General features: G+C 40.4%; 1 protein-coding gene across 1 annotated transcript; it reads right to left on the bottom strand.

The window, feature by feature from the left end:
* Window positions 1-1,897: 1,897 nt before the first annotated feature.
* On the bottom strand, window positions 1,898-20,068 carry ACAA2 (acetyl-CoA acyltransferase 2). The gene is made up of 10 exons (XM_072416457.1): window positions 19,916-20,068; window positions 16,891-17,057; window positions 15,586-15,714; window positions 14,295-14,411; window positions 13,631-13,778; window positions 11,474-11,649; window positions 9,550-9,679; window positions 6,793-6,863; window positions 5,662-5,816; window positions 1,898-4,524 (listed from the first exon to the last, which is right to left on the bottom strand). The coding sequence occupies exons 1-10, from the start codon at window positions 19,929-19,931 to the stop codon at window positions 4,440-4,442; spliced, it is 1,194 nt and encodes a 397-aa protein (XP_072272558.1). The 5' UTR covers window positions 19,932-20,068; the 3' UTR covers window positions 1,898-4,439.
* Window positions 20,069-20,801: the final 733 nt, after the last annotated feature.

Raw genomic sequence — 20,801 nt, 5'->3', positions numbered from 1 at the left:
AAAGTATTACTTTTTTGTTGTGATTCTATTTGAGAAATTTTAACCCTGACCTCAAGAATAGGAAGGGGTGCAGTTGTCATTGGAAAAGGAAGGCATAGACAGCAATAAAATAATTTTCAGATGTTTTGAGCTTTCCTACACCCCTTATGCTGTCCCTAGTGGGAATGATTTGCTCTCATTTCCTATCCTTGAAATCTAACCCCCAATTCACTATTATGGAACATCAGTTGAAGATTGAAATGGTTCACAAAAACAATTCCCACCTCATGGATTGTAAACTCTATGGGGCAGGGTCCTCTCCTGCGTCACTGTCTGCCATTAGCAACCCCTATTTAATGTACAGCGCTGCATAATATGTTGGCGATATATAAATGCTGTTTATATAGGATTTTTTTTTTTAATGTACAGCGCTGCATAATATGTTGGCGATATATAAATGCTGTTTATATAGGATTTTTTTCATAACTTTTTTTTTTCAGTTTTTCATAACATTAGCACAACAGCAGCCAAAGATGTCTTAATGTATTTTGTGCTGACACTATAACTTTTGCATTGTGGTTTTAAACTGGAATTATTATTTTCTCCATGGTTTGAGTGAAAGATTACCAAATGGCAATTCCTGTAAACAAGCAATATTTTGCTGATTTGATTATTTATATTAATAAAACTGATAATCTAATGACTAGGAAACATTGTGTGAATTACTGTACATCCGGTTATCCACACTTCAATAATAGGCTCAGATCTACTTGCAGATGCAATGTGTGTAAATACATGAACACAAACTGTACATAAAGTCACAGCTAGGTCATACAGAGATCAGGGGCATAGAAGTCATAGATTGACTTGTCTATCACAGACCTGACCTAAGATTACAAAGGAAAATCAACTACAGTCATTTCAGGCTGGGTCACAATAGAAGATCTAGCAGGACAGGGCACAATGGGGTGATTTATGAAAGCCCTCCAAGGCTGGAGAGGATACACTTTCATCAGTGAATCTGGGTGATCCCATAAACCTGGAATGGATTTCTTAAAATCATTTGCTATTTGCTAGCAATTTGTTTAAATCCTGGACCAGATCCATTCCAGGTTTGCCTAGGTCACCCAGCTTCATTGATGAAAGTGTATCTTCTCCAGCCTTGGAGAGCTTTAATAAATCAGGCCCAGTATCACCAAATACAGGTAAGAGCCCTCAGAGTGTTAGGAAGGACTGGTCTAAAATGCTTGTTTGGTGAACCCAGGCGTAAGGGATGCATAGACAGCACATCAAAATTCAAGATCAACTTAAAACACTTCAAAAGGTTACAAATACTGTATTTTGATAAATGTATGTTGAGAATACATGTAATAGAATTTGGTATGAAGTATAAAAAGTAGTTAAAAAAAGATTTATATGCAGACAATGGCATGGCAGTAGCTGGGCTTTAATGTGTTGCTACCTAAAATTATCTAAAATAAATCTGCCCAGTTTAAAGTGTGACAACACTGCTGAATAAAGTGTCTTATATTGACATGATTTGTTTATTGACATATAGTCACACACAGGGTCGGATTTATTAAAGCTCTCCAAGGCTGGAGAGGATACATTTTCATCAGTGAAGCTGGGTGATCCAGCAAACACAGAACAGATCTGGTCCAGGATTGAAAACATTTGCTAACAAATAGCTAATGACTTTTAGGAAATCCATTCTAAGTTTGCTGGATCTCCCAGCTTCACTGATAAAAGTGTATCTTCTCCAGCTTCGAAGAGTTTAAATAAATCAGGATCACAGTTGGGATTGTTTCCTTGCCTATAGTATTGTGAAGCAGGGAGGCTTAGTATCATCGTCCTGGTAAAATAAATAGAAAGCTGTCGGATATACAGATGTTACCGATAGAATTAGTGGCAGACTACATCAAATGTATAATATATTTTATTTTCATATGGTTACACTTAAAACATAAGACACACAAACTTGATTTTTTTCAAATGACTACTTTTCACTATTTTCCTACAAAAAAAGGCACCTAAACTGTGAGAGATAGCCCTTTATTTCCCAACATTCTCTGCAACACAAATGCACAAGCAAGTTGCATAGGAATCTTACATGTTGTAAGACATACAAATCCTGGAAACATAGTAAAACCTCTATGATATGCTGTATTATCTCCTAGACTAAGCTCTTCGGGGCAGGGTCCGCTCCTCCTCCTGTGTCACTGTCTGTCATTTGCAACCCCTATTTAATGTACAGCACTGCGTAATGTGTTGGCGCTGTAAAAATTTAATTAATTTTTCAATTGTTTCATAATAAGGAAAGTGTTTTTCTTAAGGCTGCAATAACAAATAGTGAGGATCAGAAGGATGTGGAGGGGGGGCTTTAGGATTTGGGGCACATGCAGTGGGCAGATGAAAATAATCTGACAAAACATTAGAAGGCACATTCACTACAGCTAATATTTCTAGGCACTGTTTATTAGTAGGATCGCTGGGAGTCTCTCAGGGACTCCAGTGACCAATTCTTTGGCAGCTTCCAGCTCTGCCCATCCATTGGGAGGGATTTTATATTATATTACAGAAAATGCAATACAATGAATAAAGATCCTTTTATTTGGGATGGCACAATGCTGGATAATTCAGAGAGGATAAGGATGGCAAAAAATGAAGCAGTGAATGATTTAGAAGGTCAGTGTTTACCCAGAACAAAGATTGAAGATTATGAGATAACATTAAACACCAATTGTAGGATTCAAAGAGTACCCAGCCCAGAAAAATAAAGCCCAATAAGAAAAATAAAGGCAATAAAAGCCCAACTGAGCCTACCTATACCAAAGTGATTTAAAGAGGACCTGTATTGTGGAAGCTATGCTTCTATAGTAGGGAACAAAGAGCAACAGCACAGTAGTGACAACCCAATGTCAGTCCAGATGTGGTGAGCCAATTAGCCTTGGATATTATAATGCACAAATACAGATATAAATGTTCAAGGCAAAGGTGTGCCGTGACAAAATAAAGGACAGGAACGCAGGAGTGCAAGACAACAGTTATTAAATATTCTGGGCACAGCTTGGCACAATTAATAATTTTTAGGCGTTCCCTATATATTAGCAAATCCTTATTTTTCCACTTTAGATAGAGAGTAAAGGATGAATTCCCTTTAACGAGGTTCTGAAAAATCCTAATAAATGTGATGCCAAGGTATGACACTTTTCATTAAACAAGTTAATAATTTTGGCTTTATTTTAGGGCAACTGCTTTCCAAATATCCAGACTCTCAGCCAGGGAACAGAAAGAGGCAGCTGTGTTACTAGACACTGTTGGCAAAGTATAGGACTTTCATAACTTGCAGCAAACGATTAATAACACATTTCAAAAGAATGGTTGTGTCTCCAGCAATGGGCGATGCAGATGTTACAATACCCGGTATGTTTAAACTCTGTAATGTCCCCATCTGCTGTCAGGAAAGTATTATATGCAGAATAAAATGCTACGATTGCACTGACATCAAAGTGGTCATATTCCCCTTATAACTGGTTTTCTTTAAAGCAGTGCAAAATTCTAAATCTAGTTTGCAGTATGTTTGGCAATTTGCTTCACTGTTCACTTTTATTAATATTATTATTGTGAATGATAAAAGCACTTCTTGTTGCAGGCTGACAAAGTCACAGCCATGCAATTATTAGCAGCATTGTCTGCCTAATATGCGTATCCATTATTCTGTCCATTTTTAATTTCCATCAGATAGTAAGTACCAGCGAAGAAGGTATGGCCAGTTGAAGTGTATATGGCAGCTTGACAACATTGCTGCTAATTGCAAGGCACTGATTTAATGTTATCTGCCTGCAACAGGAAGTGCTGTTACTAGCAGGATATCCAGGTAAGGAACATTGCAACAGATTCATGTAAATGAATAGACCAATGCTAGTGGTAAGGGCTTAGTTTAATTAATAAACTGGTAAATGTGGAGAAAAAGGTCATCTTCCCATTTAAAATTCATCATGGTAATTCAAATTTTTTTACAAGATGGAGAAAGATTTTAAAGGGTCACTTTTGGTGAGTTCTTGGTAGTTACTAACCTACTGGATATTTTACTTTTAAGGCTTCCATGGATGAGTCAAAAATCTCTTGATAACAAAAATTTTATGAAAAAAGAGCAGCAAGACATATAGTGTCTATGGTTGGAGTAGTAAATTTAGGTCACTGCTGAGTCTTCAAGAGATTAAATTAACCAAAGAGAACTTGCAAGCATCCATTCTGAAGTGAATATCAGCTTTGGGTGGAGAGAGACTTTCAGAATCCCAAGGATCACTATTTATTCCTGTTGGATGCAGTGCTAGAAGAGTGATGCAAAGTTCCATCAGAAGGGACTAATATTCCATAATTGTGTGCGTATCACAGAGATGCTGACAGAGGTGCGTTTGCTGAAAATTCACATTAATTTTCTGTTATGCACTTTTTGCTTAAACCACATTCTCCAAAATGACGGCAATACCCTGACCTCCTCCAATGCAGGCAGATCCTACTGCATATTTACCACCACGGCGTCTGAAAAAGAAAAGAAAAATGATTAGCACAGCGCTCTTCCAGTGGTAATTTCCTCAAGAGAAGCAATTTGTGCCACTTGGGTCAGTTTAACTGACACCGATGATCTTTTTGACTAGAGTAGAGTAGTACCAAGATCATGGTCATAAACACAGAGAGATTGGATCAGTGTCCCTCAATGGAATCCAAGATAAGGATTTTGCAGTGTACAAAAGGACACAGAAAGTCCTAAACCTTTGGGACATCCAAAAGCAGTCCATTTCTAGGATGGGCAAAAAAAAAAAAAAAAAAAAAAACAAAAAAACACAATAGCTAGTAAGCCCAATATAAACCACAGGAATTGGGCGCTGCTTGATACTCTGTGAGCCTGAGCCACCTAGAAATGGTACAACCTTCCAAGGCTGTATGGAATGACACAAATTTGGACCTGAACCAACTTCTTACTCTCTGCACATAAAAGTTCAAGTCTCTGCTTTTTGCCTGATTTGTTATGGTGCAGAGAAAAAAAAAAAAGTTGGAAAGTTGGATCATTGTTACCAAAGATTACTGGGGATGCCTTTCTTTGAACCCATTAGAGACATTCTGGTTTTTACTTTCACACAAAGTTGACTTATTTGTTGCACTGGTGGCTTTCTCTTGCAAAGTACACTTTCTGGTCTTGCATAAAAATAAATGGTTTTGAGGCCCATGACCTCTTTCTTGCCTATTGGTAGTTCCACACAGAAATTCCCAGTGTAGATCCTAGACTAACATTGATGTATGCCTTTCACCTCCGATGACAGACCTTGCTGAAAGTGGACTTCCTAGCCTTGAACATTGTAAGGATCACATTCTGCAATGTCCCAGCTCCTTAGAACCTGGGCTGCCACAATGCATCTGCAGATGTTTTGCCACAGTGGCATTCCACGCAAACCTGGGACAATCCAGAGCATTGACAATGCCCTCCATCGCAATGCTGAACAGCAAGATTAATGTTTAAGGGAACAAAAAAAATGTACAGATCCCATGGAGCTATCAGAGCATCCCCTGTGTTCACCAGTGGATTCCTGCACAACTGTGAGTATCTCTCATCTCATGATGTACACATGTAATAATAGAGCCACAAGATGCTGAAAGTGTAGTTTATTCATTATGACATACCTCAGTTCATGAGTAAGATGTGCTGTGATTCGTGATCCAGATGCAGCAAGAGGGTGACCTAAAGCAATGGCTCCTCCATTCACATTGGTCTTTGCTGGATCTAGGCCTAGAGCTTTTTCCACGGACAAGTACTGAGCAGCAAAAGCCTCATTCACCTGAAGAAATAATTAATGAGAAAGATTTTTATCAATCACAATGACTTTATACCATTCAATGGTTGGATATACAGCAAATGTAAAGCCTTAACTATGAGGGAGAAAATCTTTCCTTTTCTAAAAAGTGAGACCTGGTGATCAGAGGGATCTAACTGGAGGGAGGGCTTCATGTACAGAATGCAGAACAGGCCACACTGGTTAGATAAACTTAAAAAAAAAAAGCCAGGTGGGAGATAAGCAAGCTGGTGGTCATAGCAGAACAGGATGTTAGCTGCACTGGACTGGGTGAGTTTTTACAGAAGTGAAGTTTAATTAAATGACTACAGTAGTGTGGGGGTTTAGAAAGGATTGCTGGAAAATCAGGAGTATAGAAAGAAGGAGCAAGGAATATTTAACAGGTAGTGGGAAGGATACAAAGCATGTTGGAGAGTGGTGTCTGAGCACTTTATGCGATGCACCACTGATGAAGCACTGGGACTTTTCACTGCTGTATGCACATTACAGTTCATGGTGTAGAGAGAAGACTTGAAATGTATGTTGCTCCAAAGTGATTTACAGCTACAGGGCCATAGTATGAAGAGTGCTCTGTGTAAGCTTCAGCAAAACGTGGTGGATAGAATTCCTCCATCCATTAAAAACCTGCTACAGATACGGTTTGAAAGGTATTAGCTGGAAAAGAAATTTAATCGGGCAACAAATAAACTAAAGCTAATCTAAAACAAGCAGTATGTGGAGTAACACAGATGTGCAATTTCACTGCTGAACGAACAGCACTGTCTACCTGTAGATAGATACAGAAAATCATTGATCCATTGGCAGGATCAACTAGGTTACAGAAGGGAAGGGAAGAACAAAAGAAAAAAAGCAGGAGGCAAGAAAAATAAAATGTGCTGTGTGTATATGCTAGTGGAAAAAAGCAATATACAAGTAATTTCTGCTTTAGCCCATAGTCCCACTTGAATAAAAGGCTGTTTACCTCCACAAGATCAATGTCCTTTAGAGCCAGGCCAGCTTTCTTTAGAGCTTCAGTAATGGCAGGAACAGGGCCTGTAAATAAAATGACATACGTGTAAACCGGGAAAAGGTAAAGACCATTGCCACTAGAACCAAAATTATGGCATATCCAAAATGTAGTTACTTTGCAAAAATTGTTGTGATAACAACAGTCTATGGAGGGAAAATCCTCACTTTACAGATTTCGTCTCTTCTTTTGGGTCTCTTGATAAAGGAAGTGATGATAAAACTGTCAGCGGATTCATATGAGGCAGGAGCATGTCTGGTATGCTGTCATAACATATAAACCCTCTTTTATATTACATCTTGGACCCCAAGGTCCACTACTGAGAGATTCTGGTAAGACCTTGCATTTTTATTTGTTCAAATTGATCATTATGTGTAGTTCTTCCACACATATTTTCTAGATTACATGATCTTAAGTGCTTTGGTTGGAATATTGATATTGGTTGTTTATATTATTGTATTGCACGTGCCTTGATTATATGCATGTTGTTTTTTTATCTTGTAAACTCAATAAAAATAATTACAAAATATCATATAAACCCTCTAATGGGCACCCCCCTGATCCAGAGCACACCCCCACTTTCCAACTTTTGGCAATAAGCCCCATCAACAGCCAAGTCAAACACAACCCTTATTGTATTGTCTAATGAACGCGCCCCCCCCAAAAAAATCAATAACAGTGGCAGTGGGTGGTAGGAATCTGCTACAGGGGCATGGCTTACCTTTAGTTATCAGGAGTAATTATATGCTCAGAATCAGAGGGAATCAGAGGCTTTTCAGAGTCACAAATTCTGGTACTGTGTGATTTTTACATAAAATACTTTTTTTTTCCAGTAAAGCATTCAGTGAAGTACTAATAAATCCAGCAAACAAAGCAGCTGTGATTTGTAAAAACTAATTGGTATCAATATTCTCCTTACAGCTATCTCATTGTTTACATTTTCAGATTTACCTTTAAAGTAAAAAAGGTAATCAGTCACTGAAAAGGTTTCAAACTGTGCACAAATACAGAAAGCAACTTCATTTTCTTCAGTGTTATATTATTCCATCCCATCAGCTTATTCAATCTCCAACATATAGTATAAATCACTGGGTGACATATTCACATTCTCACTGCCGAGGGGTGTAGAATATCAGACATTTCTTTATGTGTGGGATGCAATGCTGGACAACAGGGCCTATGTTCTCAGAGAATGTACAAAATTATATACAGATGGTAAAGATTGTACAGAAAGCTCCTCCTTTCCATTGTATATGGTACTATTGCAAACTCGGCGTCCAACTATACAATAAAAAGTACCTAAAGTGTATATAAACTCAAAAACAAATATGATAAACAGGATATGTCAAAACATTGAGGATACACTTTCATCAGTGAACCTGGGTGATCCAAAACCCCTGGAATGGATCTGGTCTATTTGCTAACAAACAGCAAATGACTTTAAGAAATCCATTCCAGGTTTGCTGGATCACCAAGGTTCACCAATGAAAGTGTATCCTCCCCAGCCTTGGAGAGCTTTAATAGATTAGGCCCATGATATCACCTACCTAAATATGTGTAGGACCCTTTCGTGTCCCTGGGGCAGCACAGAACTGTTAGGACATTGGCTTTACAGATATTGGCTATAAGACCTCCAAAAGTGTTCTGTGGTACCTGACTTAGTCTTTAGCAGCAGATCCTTTACATCACACTGCATAGCATTTGAATAGTACATCCTACTGCCATATCTTTGCCAGGTAAATAACACAGCCAGCCATCCACATGATCTAAAAGCAAATGCAATTTTTCCCCAAATACTCCATTCTCCATTTTTGACTCTTCCATGCCCACTGTAGGTGCTTTAGAAAGGACAGGGATAAGCATGGCAATGAATTAACAAGTTTTGGGCTTCCATAACATAGATGACCATTTACTGTATGCCCTTTCATGGACCACTGTTGAGGAATACTAATCGCAGCACACTGGGAACACGCTGCAAGACCCATCACAGTTTGCCCCTTTTTAAAGTTGCTCAGTGGGAGGGTGCAGAATATCCAGAAGATCAGCTCTCCCAGAATATCCCATGCCTCCATATCCCAGCAGACATGAGTTTTTTTGCAAGTGTAATTAACTTAATGGGTATCTGAAAAACTAGTATGTATAACTTTTTTTTTTAAACATTTTTTCTTCAGTTTAAGACAAATTAAAGAATTGCTAACAGACTTGATGTTGCAAAAAAAATTATTATTGTACAGTATTTATATAGCGCCTTCATATTACGCAGCACTGTACAAAGTCCATAGTTATGTCAGTAGCTGTCCCTCAAAAGGGCTCACATTCTAACGTCCCTACCTCAGTCATATGTCTTTAAGGTATATTTTGGGGGTAGCCAATTTACCTAACTGCATGTTTTTGGGATGTGGGAGGAAACTGGAGTACCCGGAGGAAAACCCACACAAACACAGGGAGAACCTGCAAACTCCATGCAGATAGTGTCCTAGCTGAGATTCGAACCTGGGACCTAGCGCTGCAAAGGCCAGAGTGCTAACCTCTGAGCCACTGTGCTGCCCCAAGGTAAAAGGGGCACAAACCAAAAGGACACTCCATCCAAAATACAACTCCAGTAACAAAGAAAGAGGAAAAAAGGTTGATGGGAACAGTAGGAATTATAATCTTTTGTGGGAAGTTGAAAAGGAAGGCAGGAAGGCAGGAAATGCATTTGAGGTTTCTTACCGATTCCCATAATCTTGGGTTCACATCCAGATACATGATAGGCCACAATCCTGGCGAGTGGGGTAAGCTTGTGCTTTACAACGGCTTCTTCGCTGGCTAAGATGAGGACTCCAGCACCATCGCTGATCCCCTGGAACAAAGACCAATGCAAGTTATACAAATGATTTTATTTTGTGTTCCACCACCTCTAGCTTTTTTAAATCACTACAAGTAACAGCACATACCATATTTAGGGACAGTTCCAGGACCCCTGAAACAGAGAACGCTTCTACCTACTAATGGTGATTAAAACTCAAATTCAGCCCCATCCATCTAACATTCTCCTCTGGTGCTGGGAGGTTCTCAGTGTCTGCTCCTTTCAAGTTTCTTTCAATGGTAACTCCTCTTCGCCCACTCTCCTCCCCTGTTGGTGTTCCCCAAGGGTCAGTCCTTGGACCGGTTCTCTTTTCTCTGTACACCTCCTCTTTCGGTCGTCTCATATCCTCCTTTGGCTTACAGTACTATCTGTATGCTGATGACACTCAAATCTATCTGTCCACCCCTGACCTGTCTCCCTCAGTCCTGGATAAGGTCTCATGCTGCCTGTCGGCCATCTCATCATGGATGTCTGACCGATTCCTGAAACTCAACCTGGATAAAACAGAACTCATCATCATCCCCCCCTCAAATTCCAAATCTCCCCCTGACATATTCCTAATTGTTAACAACACTGTTATTCGGCCCTCCCCTCAGGCACGTTGTCTTGGTGTCACCTTTGATTCTGACCTCCCATTTACCCCCCAAATTCAGAACACTTCCAGGTCCTGTCACTTTCACCTGCTCAACATCTCCAAAAGCCGCCCCTACCTGTCCCCTGAGACCACCAAACTCCTTGTACACGCTCTTATCATCTCTCGTCTGGACTACTGTAACCTCCTCCTCTCTGGTATTCCACTAACCCGACTCTCTCCTTCACAATCTAATATGAACACTGCCGTCAGACTCATCCATCCTTCCCACCGCTCCTCTTTGTAGTTCTCCCCATTGGCTTCAATTTCACCTTAGAATCCAATTCAAGCTCCTGTGCTTTTCCTTCAAATCCCTCCACAGCTCTTGTCTTACTTACATTTCTGACCTGGTAAAAAAAAAAAAAAAAATACCCCAGCCGGTCTCTCCCCTCCTCCGATGATCTACTAATGACTTCCCCACTCATAACCTCATCACACGCACGGCTCCAAGACTTCTCTAGAGCTGCCCCAACTCTCTGGAATGGTCTTCCTCATCCTATTCGGCTTGCTCCTACTTTCTGCTCATTTAAAAGAGCTCTCAAAACCCATTATTTCAAACTTGCCTACCCATCTTCTTCTGTCTCTTGAAAATGTCACTACTTCCGACAACTACATATCTCCCACCCTATTGTGTGTTAATTCCCCCACCTACTAGATTGTAAGCTCTTTTGGGCAGAGTCCCCTCCTCCTGTGTCACTGTCTGTATTCTGTCTGTCATTTGCAACCACTATTTAATCTACAGCGCAGCATAATATGTTGGCACTATATAAATCTTGTTTAATAATATTAATAATAATATTATTATTATTAATATTATTAATAATATTCAGGTAAAACTACAATTGTCATTTTTTGTACTGCAAGTTTTTTTTATTTATTTATGCTTGATGTAGCAGAAAAGGCTGCATGATTGGAGGAGAGTAGCTGACAGGTTGTATGACCGGTCTCCCCTCCAATCACGTAGTATTTTCTGCTCCTTAAAAGAAAACCTCAGTGGGGCTCATGTTAACAGAGAACAACCATTTAATTTTTCTGTGCTTCAGAATGTTTATTCTGCCAAAGCAAAGAGCGCATCACTGTGTTTTATAATTTGTTTTTGTTTGAAGCTGCCATATGACTGTAGTAGTTTTTCACATTACGCCCAATGCTATTCTTACCGAGGCGTTTCCAGCAGTCACTACTCCATCCTTTTTAAATACTGAAGGCAGTTTGGCCATCTGCTCCAAGGTGGTCTGGGGTCTTGGGTGCTCATCCTGCTCCATTTTTACAGGTCCCTTCCTTGTTTTTAATTCAATTGGGGCCATTTCAGCAGTAAAATATCCGGCATCCTGAGCTGAACAGATAAACAGATAAAGAAGTTACTTTCCATAAGAAAACACATTAAAAATTGATTCTAACCGATAGCCCCACAAAGTTTGTGGACAGCAAATAAATCTACTACATGCCCAAAAGGTAACACAGGCACCCTCTTGAATGTAATAACATTTACGAGGGTTCTATTGAAGGGTTCTGCTGATGCTACAACAAGCACAAACTTTGGACAATTGTGCACTTCCAACCTTGTGGTAACCATATGAGGAAGGCACTATATATTTCTAGCATGACTGCACCCTTGTGCCAAAGACCAGCTTCATATTGACATTGTTTGACAAGTTTGGTGTCAAAGAGCTCAGTTGACAGTCACAGGGCCTTGTCATTCACCCTTCTAAAAACCTTTGATTGAATCGGAATGCCAACTACAAGCCAAGTCTTTTTATTTAACATCAGTACCCAGCCACCCAACATCTGTAAAAAGCCTTCCCAGATGAAGTGAAGACATTCCAAAAGGGTAAATTCCATAATATTGCAAAAATATGTATTTTAAGAATTACCCTAGGTGCAAATATTTATTTTAGCTCATAGTGGTGTCTGCATATTTCGTGGGTCAGAAGCATCCGTAGCTCCCCATTCATTAATATGCAGGTAGAAACCGTGCTTAAGCATGCCTGGTAAGAAGAAATCTATTGCAGGTCAAACATACACTTTAAAAAGCCTGAACTAAGGCAAATTCAGTTTATGTGTTCCTTTCTGCCTTACACTGATATCATCTGTTTACTGAACAGTGAAAAGAGAAGCTAAAGACTGTTGAGCCAACTCTCGCTGGGCAGACCCTACATGAAAATCTGAATGTTCCTGTACTGTTCCTGTAGACCTGGGGTTGCCAAACCCTTTGGCTCAGGGGCCACAATGAGTTAAAATTTGACAGAGGGGCCAGAACAGTATGAAATAGATGGAGAATGTTTGTAAGAACTGATATAAATTATGTGTAAATGCCATTACCTAAAAGTAGAGTATACTTAACATTCAATTTCAGTGGAAACAGTGTTGTTGGTCACCCTTTTTTTGCCAGTGGACAACTATGTACCAATATTTGATGGGCCGGATTAAAAAGCCTAACAGGCCAAACATGGCCCGTGGGCTGTAGTTTGCTCATGCCTGCTGTAGACTGACAATATGGCCACTATGGTAAATTAAGGTACTTCTACTGCTTGGATTTAAAAGTAACATTTAAAAAGAGATCATATCACTGTCTGGACAAAAAAAAAATAGCAGCTAAAACGCACTGAAAATCCAATTATTTTGAAGGAATAAAAGGGTTTTTCTTACTTTTATTACACTTTTTTCACTTGTATGTAACGCTGGAGATTGATATAAAGTTTTCTACTCCAAGACAAGTCATTTCCCTAGCACAGCTGCCCATCTCATGGTACCCTCTTCTTGAGCAAATGCCCACTTACTGTCTGAGCTGGCTTAGCTCCTTCATCCTTCCCTTCACCCCCATACATAACATGCATATAATATTATTAGAGAAGATATATATAGCACCAACATATTACACAGCGCTGTACATTAAAGTTGGGTTGCAAATGACAGACAAATACAGACAGTGATACAGGAGGAGAGGACCCTGCCCCAAAGAGCTTAGTGGTGGGAAATAGTGATGGTTTCAAAAGAGAAAAGAAGATGGGTGGGAGAGCTTGAAAAAAATGGGTTTTAAATGAGCACAAAGTAGGAGCAAGCCCAAAAGAACGAGGAAGGCCATCCAGAGAGTTGGGGCAGCTCTAGAGAATGTATCCGTGTGCGTGATGAGGTTAAGAGTGAGGAAGTCATTAGTAGGTGATTGGAGGAGCGAAAAGAGCAGCTGGGGGAGTATTTTTTTACCAGGTCAGAAATGTAAGTGGGACATATATACCATGTTTATGCAGCTGCCAAGTATGGCATATAGGGAAAAACTATAGTGTTTAAAAAAGTGAGAAAAAAAAAAAATCACTTACCAGCTTTCCATCTCTGCTGACTCTGAAAGCCAAAATTGTCACATTCCTGCCTAGAGATTCCATATTTTTCAGCCAAGTTCTCCGCTGTGATAGCCATGGGGGTCTTTATTAAGGAATCAGTAAGGCCAGCCCAAAGAGTATCCTCCATCTAGGGGTAAATAGAACAGTCAGATACACAGAAAGTATCAAAACAAGGGCAGATCTGGTATTGTTGTGTACAACACCCCCCCGCAGCTAGGCGTTATTTATTTACAGAAAGTGGGGAGAAGTGAATATTAGGCTGTTCAAAAAAATAGCAGTGTCTGCACTCTTCTTTACAAACATTTACTGTAAACATGTTCAAGATTTTTCTTTCCTTTGAATCACTGAAAAGTTGTACAACTACCGTTTCTGGAAACGGCTGCACATATGTGTATTTTAGTGTAGAAAGACTGGATACATTCCATCCTGGGAAACAGCATTTTTAATGTCACCCCACAAGTTTTCTATTGGATTAAAGTTATTTATTTTAGCCTTTGTTGATGTCTTAATTGTAGGATATCTTTTTGTTTCTGGATTTTGTACAACTTGAGGATTCGTCCCACCACACCTCAGATCATGATTTCACTTGCTGCACTAAACATATTTAAAATGTACAGAGGAAAAAGACAGATAATGTCAGTACCTTAAGATCTACTCCCAGCTTGGTTCCAAATCGAATATTTCGAACAGCATAAGGAGACTGACTCATGCTCTCCGAGCCACCGCACAAGACGATCTCTGACTCTCGCAGGGCAATTTCCTAAGAAAAAAAAAGGAATATTGTCATTTATTCTTACAAGACGGTTCTCTTGCACAGTTGTACTAATGCTGTACTTCAAAGTCAAATCTCAAACCATAAAACTATTTATTTAGCTTTGAAAAAAGTTGGTAAAGTAGCAATTAAGAAACCAATCGGCAAAATGCATCAGAATTGGAGACAAAGCTACTCTATGTGATCACATTAATAAGACTAAAAAAAAAAAAAATACTTCACATATGGGTGTTCCTGTACACCATCAAACAATCTTGAATTTAGCAAAAAAATTGTTGAAATCCTCACAAAATAGCTATAATGATATGTGTTCATCTTTGTAATTGTTATTATTATAATCTGAAGTAAATACGAATCAAATATTTTGCCAAAAAAACCCTCTGTCTATCTATTTCTACAATCTATGTTACCATGGGGTTGGCTTATGGACTAATAGCCATAGGGTGGATTTGAACCCTCTTCTTTTTCTGGATTTGGAAAATCACATGTGACAGATCAATGTGATTACCTCCACAAACATATCATGTGCAAATATTTGAGTCAGAACACAGTCACGGTGTTTGCAATTGACAAGGAACTGCCACAGGCACATGTTCTATAGCAGATCTAAGTGGAAAAGTCAAACTCTTGCTTTGTTCCACAAGTGATTCTGAGTTCAGCTTAGTCCAATGGACACAAGCCAGAAGTTCTCATTGTTTATGTGTGGCCAGATCAGTTAACACAAAAATAGAAAACATTGTGAACAGACAGCTGCATAGGAGACATGCAATGTGATCTCTCTTGTTCAATAACACAAACTTACCTGCTGGCTCGCATATTTCCTTACATTGCATGCACAACTTAGTGTTTACTCTCAGCATGAATGAGATGGCAGAAGTTTAGTTCCTCTTTAACAGCAAATTTTAAAGCAGTTTGAAAAAGTTTGCATGAAAATGCTGTGCAGAATTGAATTTATGTATGTAGGTTTCAAGTTCATCACAGACTAAACCTTGTCACCTGTCTCCGTTTTATTCAAGGGCGCTGCCATCTTCTTCCTTCTCTTGCGATCTTCAGCCATTTTCATTGGCTGCGAGATTATAACTCCCGAACAGGTGTACGTGAGTTCATTCAGTTTGCTGGGTATACTTTAGGCAAGCAGTTATAAGCTATAAACACCAATTACCTGGCACCCATTGACAACGGACTGAAAGCCAGAACCGCACAGTCTGTTGACCGTGAGAGCTGGAACAGGAATGGGGATGCCGACCCGGAGACCTACATGCCTGGAGAGGTAAATGGCATCGGTGGCAGTCTGGAATAATAAATACAAAAATATGTTAATGGTAGGCTTTCAGTAAACAGCCAGTTATACACCTGTACAACTAAAATCCATAAAGTATTCCATACACATTTATCACACAAGAGTAAAAGGATCAGTAGAACTACTATAGAATATGTAAACACATGAAAAGAACAATAATACTCCAAAAACTCGCTTTTATAAGCAACACCTGATGACCTGAGACCAGTGACTAATGTATTAGCTTAGGAAGTAAAGCAATACCTTCCTTACTAACCTCTGACAGAGAATCATCACCGAACATTTGGTCTTTTTTCTTAAAATACACATACACTGGGCCTGATTTATTAAAGATCTCCAAGACTGGAGAAGATTATATTATTAAACAGGATTTATATAGATGAACTTGAAATAGATTTCTTAAAAATAATTTGCTATTAGTTGGCAAATGTTTTCAATCCATTCCAAGTTTGCTGGTTCACTCAGGTTCTAACTTGATAGTCTATCGTCAGCTTTATTAATATTAGAACCATTATGTATAAACACTTTTTGCCATAATAATAAAGCCTAATGTTGTGTAGGTCCCTAAGGTGAGATGATCTGACCCATCACAGCATACTCCACTCCACAGGACCTCTGAAGGTGTCCAGTGGTATCTGGCACCAAAACATTAGGGGCACATCTACCTTCACTGGCTCTTCTTATAGTGCAATCTGCTGCCATTATAAACACAATAAGATTAATTAAACCAGACCATTGCTCCATGGTCCAGTTCTGATGCTCACATACCAATCATAGGCTATGATGGCAGTGGACAGGAGTCAGCGTGGGCTTTCTGATAGCAGAAAAAAAACAAGTATTTAAAAATTGGATTTGAAGCCAGAGTTGTGACCTAAAAGAAGAACTGGGTTATCCTCCAATAAAGTTCTCAATAGATAGAAGAAATGATCAGGAAGATTTAGCAGACTTTTTGATTAAGACAGAGATGTCTCCATGTATTATTCACAATATAAAGTAATGGAGTATTTATTTAGCGCTGACATATTACACAGTGCTGTACAAAGTCCATAGTCATGTCACTAGATGAAAACAACATAAGATATTAGAAGAGTACAAAGACAATCAGCCCATGAATTGTGAGAATGTAGTTAGCAGGGACAGTTGGCTTTACTTGGGAAAAGTTCATACCTGAGCGACATTTCCGAATATCACACTATCCACGGCATCAGGGGGCACATTGCCTGCAGCAAGGGCGGCTCTGGCCGCTATCTCTCCCAAGTCTGTGGCGGTGTGATCCTTCAGAACTCCCCCAAAGGTGCCAAACGGGGTTCTCTTAGCAGCAACAACAAAAACACCTGAAATAAAAAAAAAAGTGTTATGGAACACTAAACTAATCATCCAAAATCTGACCGTCCAACTATTTTGTAGAGCAGAGGGTCAACGTACATGGATCCAGAATGTAAATGGAGGGTTTAGGTTGGACCTCACACTAAGGAGTTGCTGCTAAACCTCAAGAAGTCTGTACAGTCAAATAGTGATGTGTGTGTCAGATTAGGAATCTCCCACCTTACTGCACCTGAGTTTGATGAACAGGTAGTCCTCGGGTTAAAAACATCTGACATACGGACGACTCCTAGATACGAACAGGCTTCCCTGCTTGCTGTGTGCAGGACGGAGGCTTGCAGGGGAGCTGTTTATATGACTTGCAGAAGAAATCCTTTGCTAAACACAACTGAGACTTCTGCAAGCTCTTGTAACTATTTAATGACCAAGACAAACTCTGCAGTTGTTTCTTTTTGCATATCACAGCTTGCTCCAGAAGTAATGAATGTCTAGGCTCCATAAAGTTTTTTTTTTTTTTTGCTTTGTTTGTGATTAACTATTTGTTTGTGAGGGTTTTATACAGTAACTGACACCACACTGCCTAATAATATGTTGAGACAAACATCTGTCCTAATTGGATTTATTAAAATAATGTACATGTTCCGACTTACATACAAATTCAACTTAAGAACAAACTTCAGTCCCTATTTCGTATGTAACCTGGGGACTACCTGTACTGTATTTATCACTAATGTGCCCAACCCAAATGAAGTGTCCACAACCCACTAGGAAGAACACACAAATCCCATGCAGATGGTGTTACTTCCCCTCTTCATTTCCATAAAAGAAACATATGGGGGCTGCCATCACTACCTATTACCTACAAAAATGTTAGAGAACTGGCATTCCCCTGATTTCAATATTTCTGGGTTTTTAGAAGAAAAAAGCTTTCATATGAAGCCAAACTATGGGCTCAACCCACAAACCACCCCCTACCCCCAGCCTGCCAACAATATAAATATATAATAAATAATCTGTGTATACACACACATGCACAGTCTTTACCCCCTGCCATTGCACGGTCCTCTGATATTTCAGCAAGTGGCACTGATGTCAGTGCTGCTCCCTGCAGGAATTCACTGACATTGCAGGTGACTATTGTGCCCCATTGGAGCCCAGCACTCACAGCCAGCATTATTCAATCAAAAAGACTGAGGATATCTCAGGAGTACTGCAGGGGACAGCTCTGCATGATGGGAGAACCCCTCTCCCCTCCGGCCTCCATACACAGTCCCTGACTCAGGAAAGTCACAGGAGAGTCCTTATCTGTATTCTTGTTCAAGGTTGGTGATATAAAATCCTGAAGCACGAGTCACTATGAGAGGGCAGTAACGAGCGTCCCCGGATTCCTTTATTTGGGGAGAAACCCCACACTGCGTTGATAATATGCTGTTTGTTATAGGGACACTTCCTGTCTCGAAGACATAAACAGGAAGTGAGGTGAACTCTCCCCTGTGGGGACACATACAGGAATAAGGACCTAAGAGGGGCTCGTCCTCTTCCCAAATTCATCCAAAGTAGGGGGAGAATTAGATTTGAGTTGCTGTCTGTGCTTTAATTGGAGAGAACGTGTCCCCGCTGTGTAAAAGATATCAGGGAAACCCGGGGGGGTCACTGGGATTCTGGGATACACCTCCTCCCCCCCCCCCCATGCGTTCTGCAAGGAGCTGTGCAATGTGCAATCACATGCGTCATCCATGTACAGGGACAGATAACACAGCCTGACAGACCAAAGGTTGTCACTCTCCTCCTGCCAGCAACTAAACATTGCATTCTGTACATGGGGACACCACAGGCAGCCCGGGGTCTCTGCTCCAACCAATTTCCCTTATTCTAATAAATCAATTGTAAGAATAATCTGAACTGTAAACCCCAGCAGGGAAGGGTCAGATCCTCAGTCTGCATGGCCGCCTTTGTCCCTATTTCACAGATTTTGGCTCATTCACATGGAACAGGAAGTAAGGAAAAATCTTCAGATGGTTGTCTAGTAGAATAGGAAGTGAGGAGAAATCACCTGCTGGCCACATACAGAGATTTACACTCACTTCCTGTCCAGGTGACATTTTAGATGGGTTTAGGTTTTGGAGTGAGATGGGTTTTACCTGATTGGGTGCCACTGATACTTCCTGAGTGTGTAGAAGATCTATGGAGGGGCTCACCCAGCTATCAATGCTGGACGGTTGGCACACACACATTACAATCTAATTGTACAATCGTCTCTAAGATGAAAGTATGTGATTGTACACATCTCCTTTAGATCTACCGGCAGCTGCAATGTGATTGGATATAATGGACAAATTGTGGGTTTCAGTTTGCACGGGTTGGGAAGGTGAATGTGTGCAGAGTGTAGGAATCTATAACCCCCAGAAGTGTGGGTGACAAGGGGTATTGGGCACTTTGTGGTAACAGTTTAGTTCAGGATTCATGAAGGTGACACTGACCTGCAGATGACCTCCTACTGACCTGGTGGGTTTTGCTTCCTTATAGGGAAAACAAAAGCTGCTTAGGCTAGGAGGTCAACTACAGGTCACGTGATCACCTACCATAGAGTGGCAGAGGGCACGGCCAGCAGGGGGAGACACAGTAAAAGCAAGAGGGGGGCACGCGCCACTACTAACGTGGGGGGGGGGGTCAGGTTACCAACAAAAGAGGCTATTGTGGTAACGTCCAGCACAGTGGTGCCCCCATCAGGAATAGGTTCACAATTCAGGTGTGAGCCCGCACCATGGTATAGCTAAAAGTTCTAACATTCAGAAAGTTATATTATGGGGACATAAACACCCCCCGGGGTAACAGGAAGCAGCCCCTCTCCGGGTATTGCCGGTCTCACCTCGGAGCAGAGCCATGTAGAAGTCGGGCGCAGCTGTCACCGGATAAGGTCACTCCTCTCTCGGCCTGTTCTCCTTCACAGCCTCACTGTCATTATCATTACCAAGGTCCGCCCAACCACGCCCACAAGACATCACCCCGCCTCCAGCATCAACACCGCTCCTCCCACACACAGCGCAACTCTATAGCTTTTCCCAAGACAAGACTCATAGCCCCGCCCAATTTCATATACTTTGCGTTGAGCCACTCCCCTATATCATTGTTTCCCGCCTCCAATTCGTCTCTACTTATTCGCCCCGCCTCCGTGTTCTCATTGGCTCCGTTCCTATGTTGCTCCTCCCTCTTGCCATGTACCTCCAGCTGGTTACCTTTCCCCTAGTTACTTTTGTATGAGGAGATTGGAGTCTGGTTGTCATAACGACCCTCTGGCTTCACTGGGTGCATGCTGAATCTTCAGGGGCAGACCTGTGATAATATCTTAGGGAGCAAATGAGCCAAATCCTTGTGTGCTCTTCTGTCATCCCTATTGTAGTCTGACCTACACATCCCTATAGAACTCTCAAAGGGGTCTATAAAGCAGTGAATCTGACATTCACCAAACATTCTCTGGTTGGGAATCAATCACTGCCATTGAAAACGAGATCAGAGAATGTCTGGTGAATGTCAGATTCACTGCTTTATAAAGTGTGCTATAGTGTTATACTATGCAATGATTTATCCCCTTGTGTGTCATTAAGGCACAGAATCATGATAAAACATTCACTTGTGGGTGTATTATTCATTTGATTGATGTATAGTTAGGGCTCATTCACACATATGTGCCGTGTGCTGCGTCATGGGGTCCATTCATTATTATTATTATTATTATTATTATTATTATTAAACAG

This window comes from Pyxicephalus adspersus, chromosome 6 (genome assembly GCF_032062135.1).
Source record: "Pyxicephalus adspersus chromosome 6, UCB_Pads_2.0, whole genome shotgun sequence".
Taxonomy (NCBI): Eukaryota; Metazoa; Chordata; class Amphibia; order Anura; family Pyxicephalidae; genus Pyxicephalus; species Pyxicephalus adspersus.
Note: the sequence above shows the minus strand (reverse complement) of the source record. Positions and strands in the feature narration are given on the sequence as shown.

What these genes read in the sequence shown, in the direction of transcription:
- ACAA2 (XM_072416457.1), bottom strand. An exon ending in AGCTGGGAGTAGATCTTAAG is followed by an intron (nt 13,779 to 14,294) that starts GTACTGACATTA and finishes ATTTACCCCTAG; the next exon opens with ATGGAGGATACTCTTTGGGC. An exon ending in CATCTTACTCATGAACTGAG is followed by an intron (nt 4,525 to 5,661) that starts GTATGTCATAAT and finishes TTTCTTTTTCAG; the next exon opens with ACGCCGTGGTGGTAAATATG.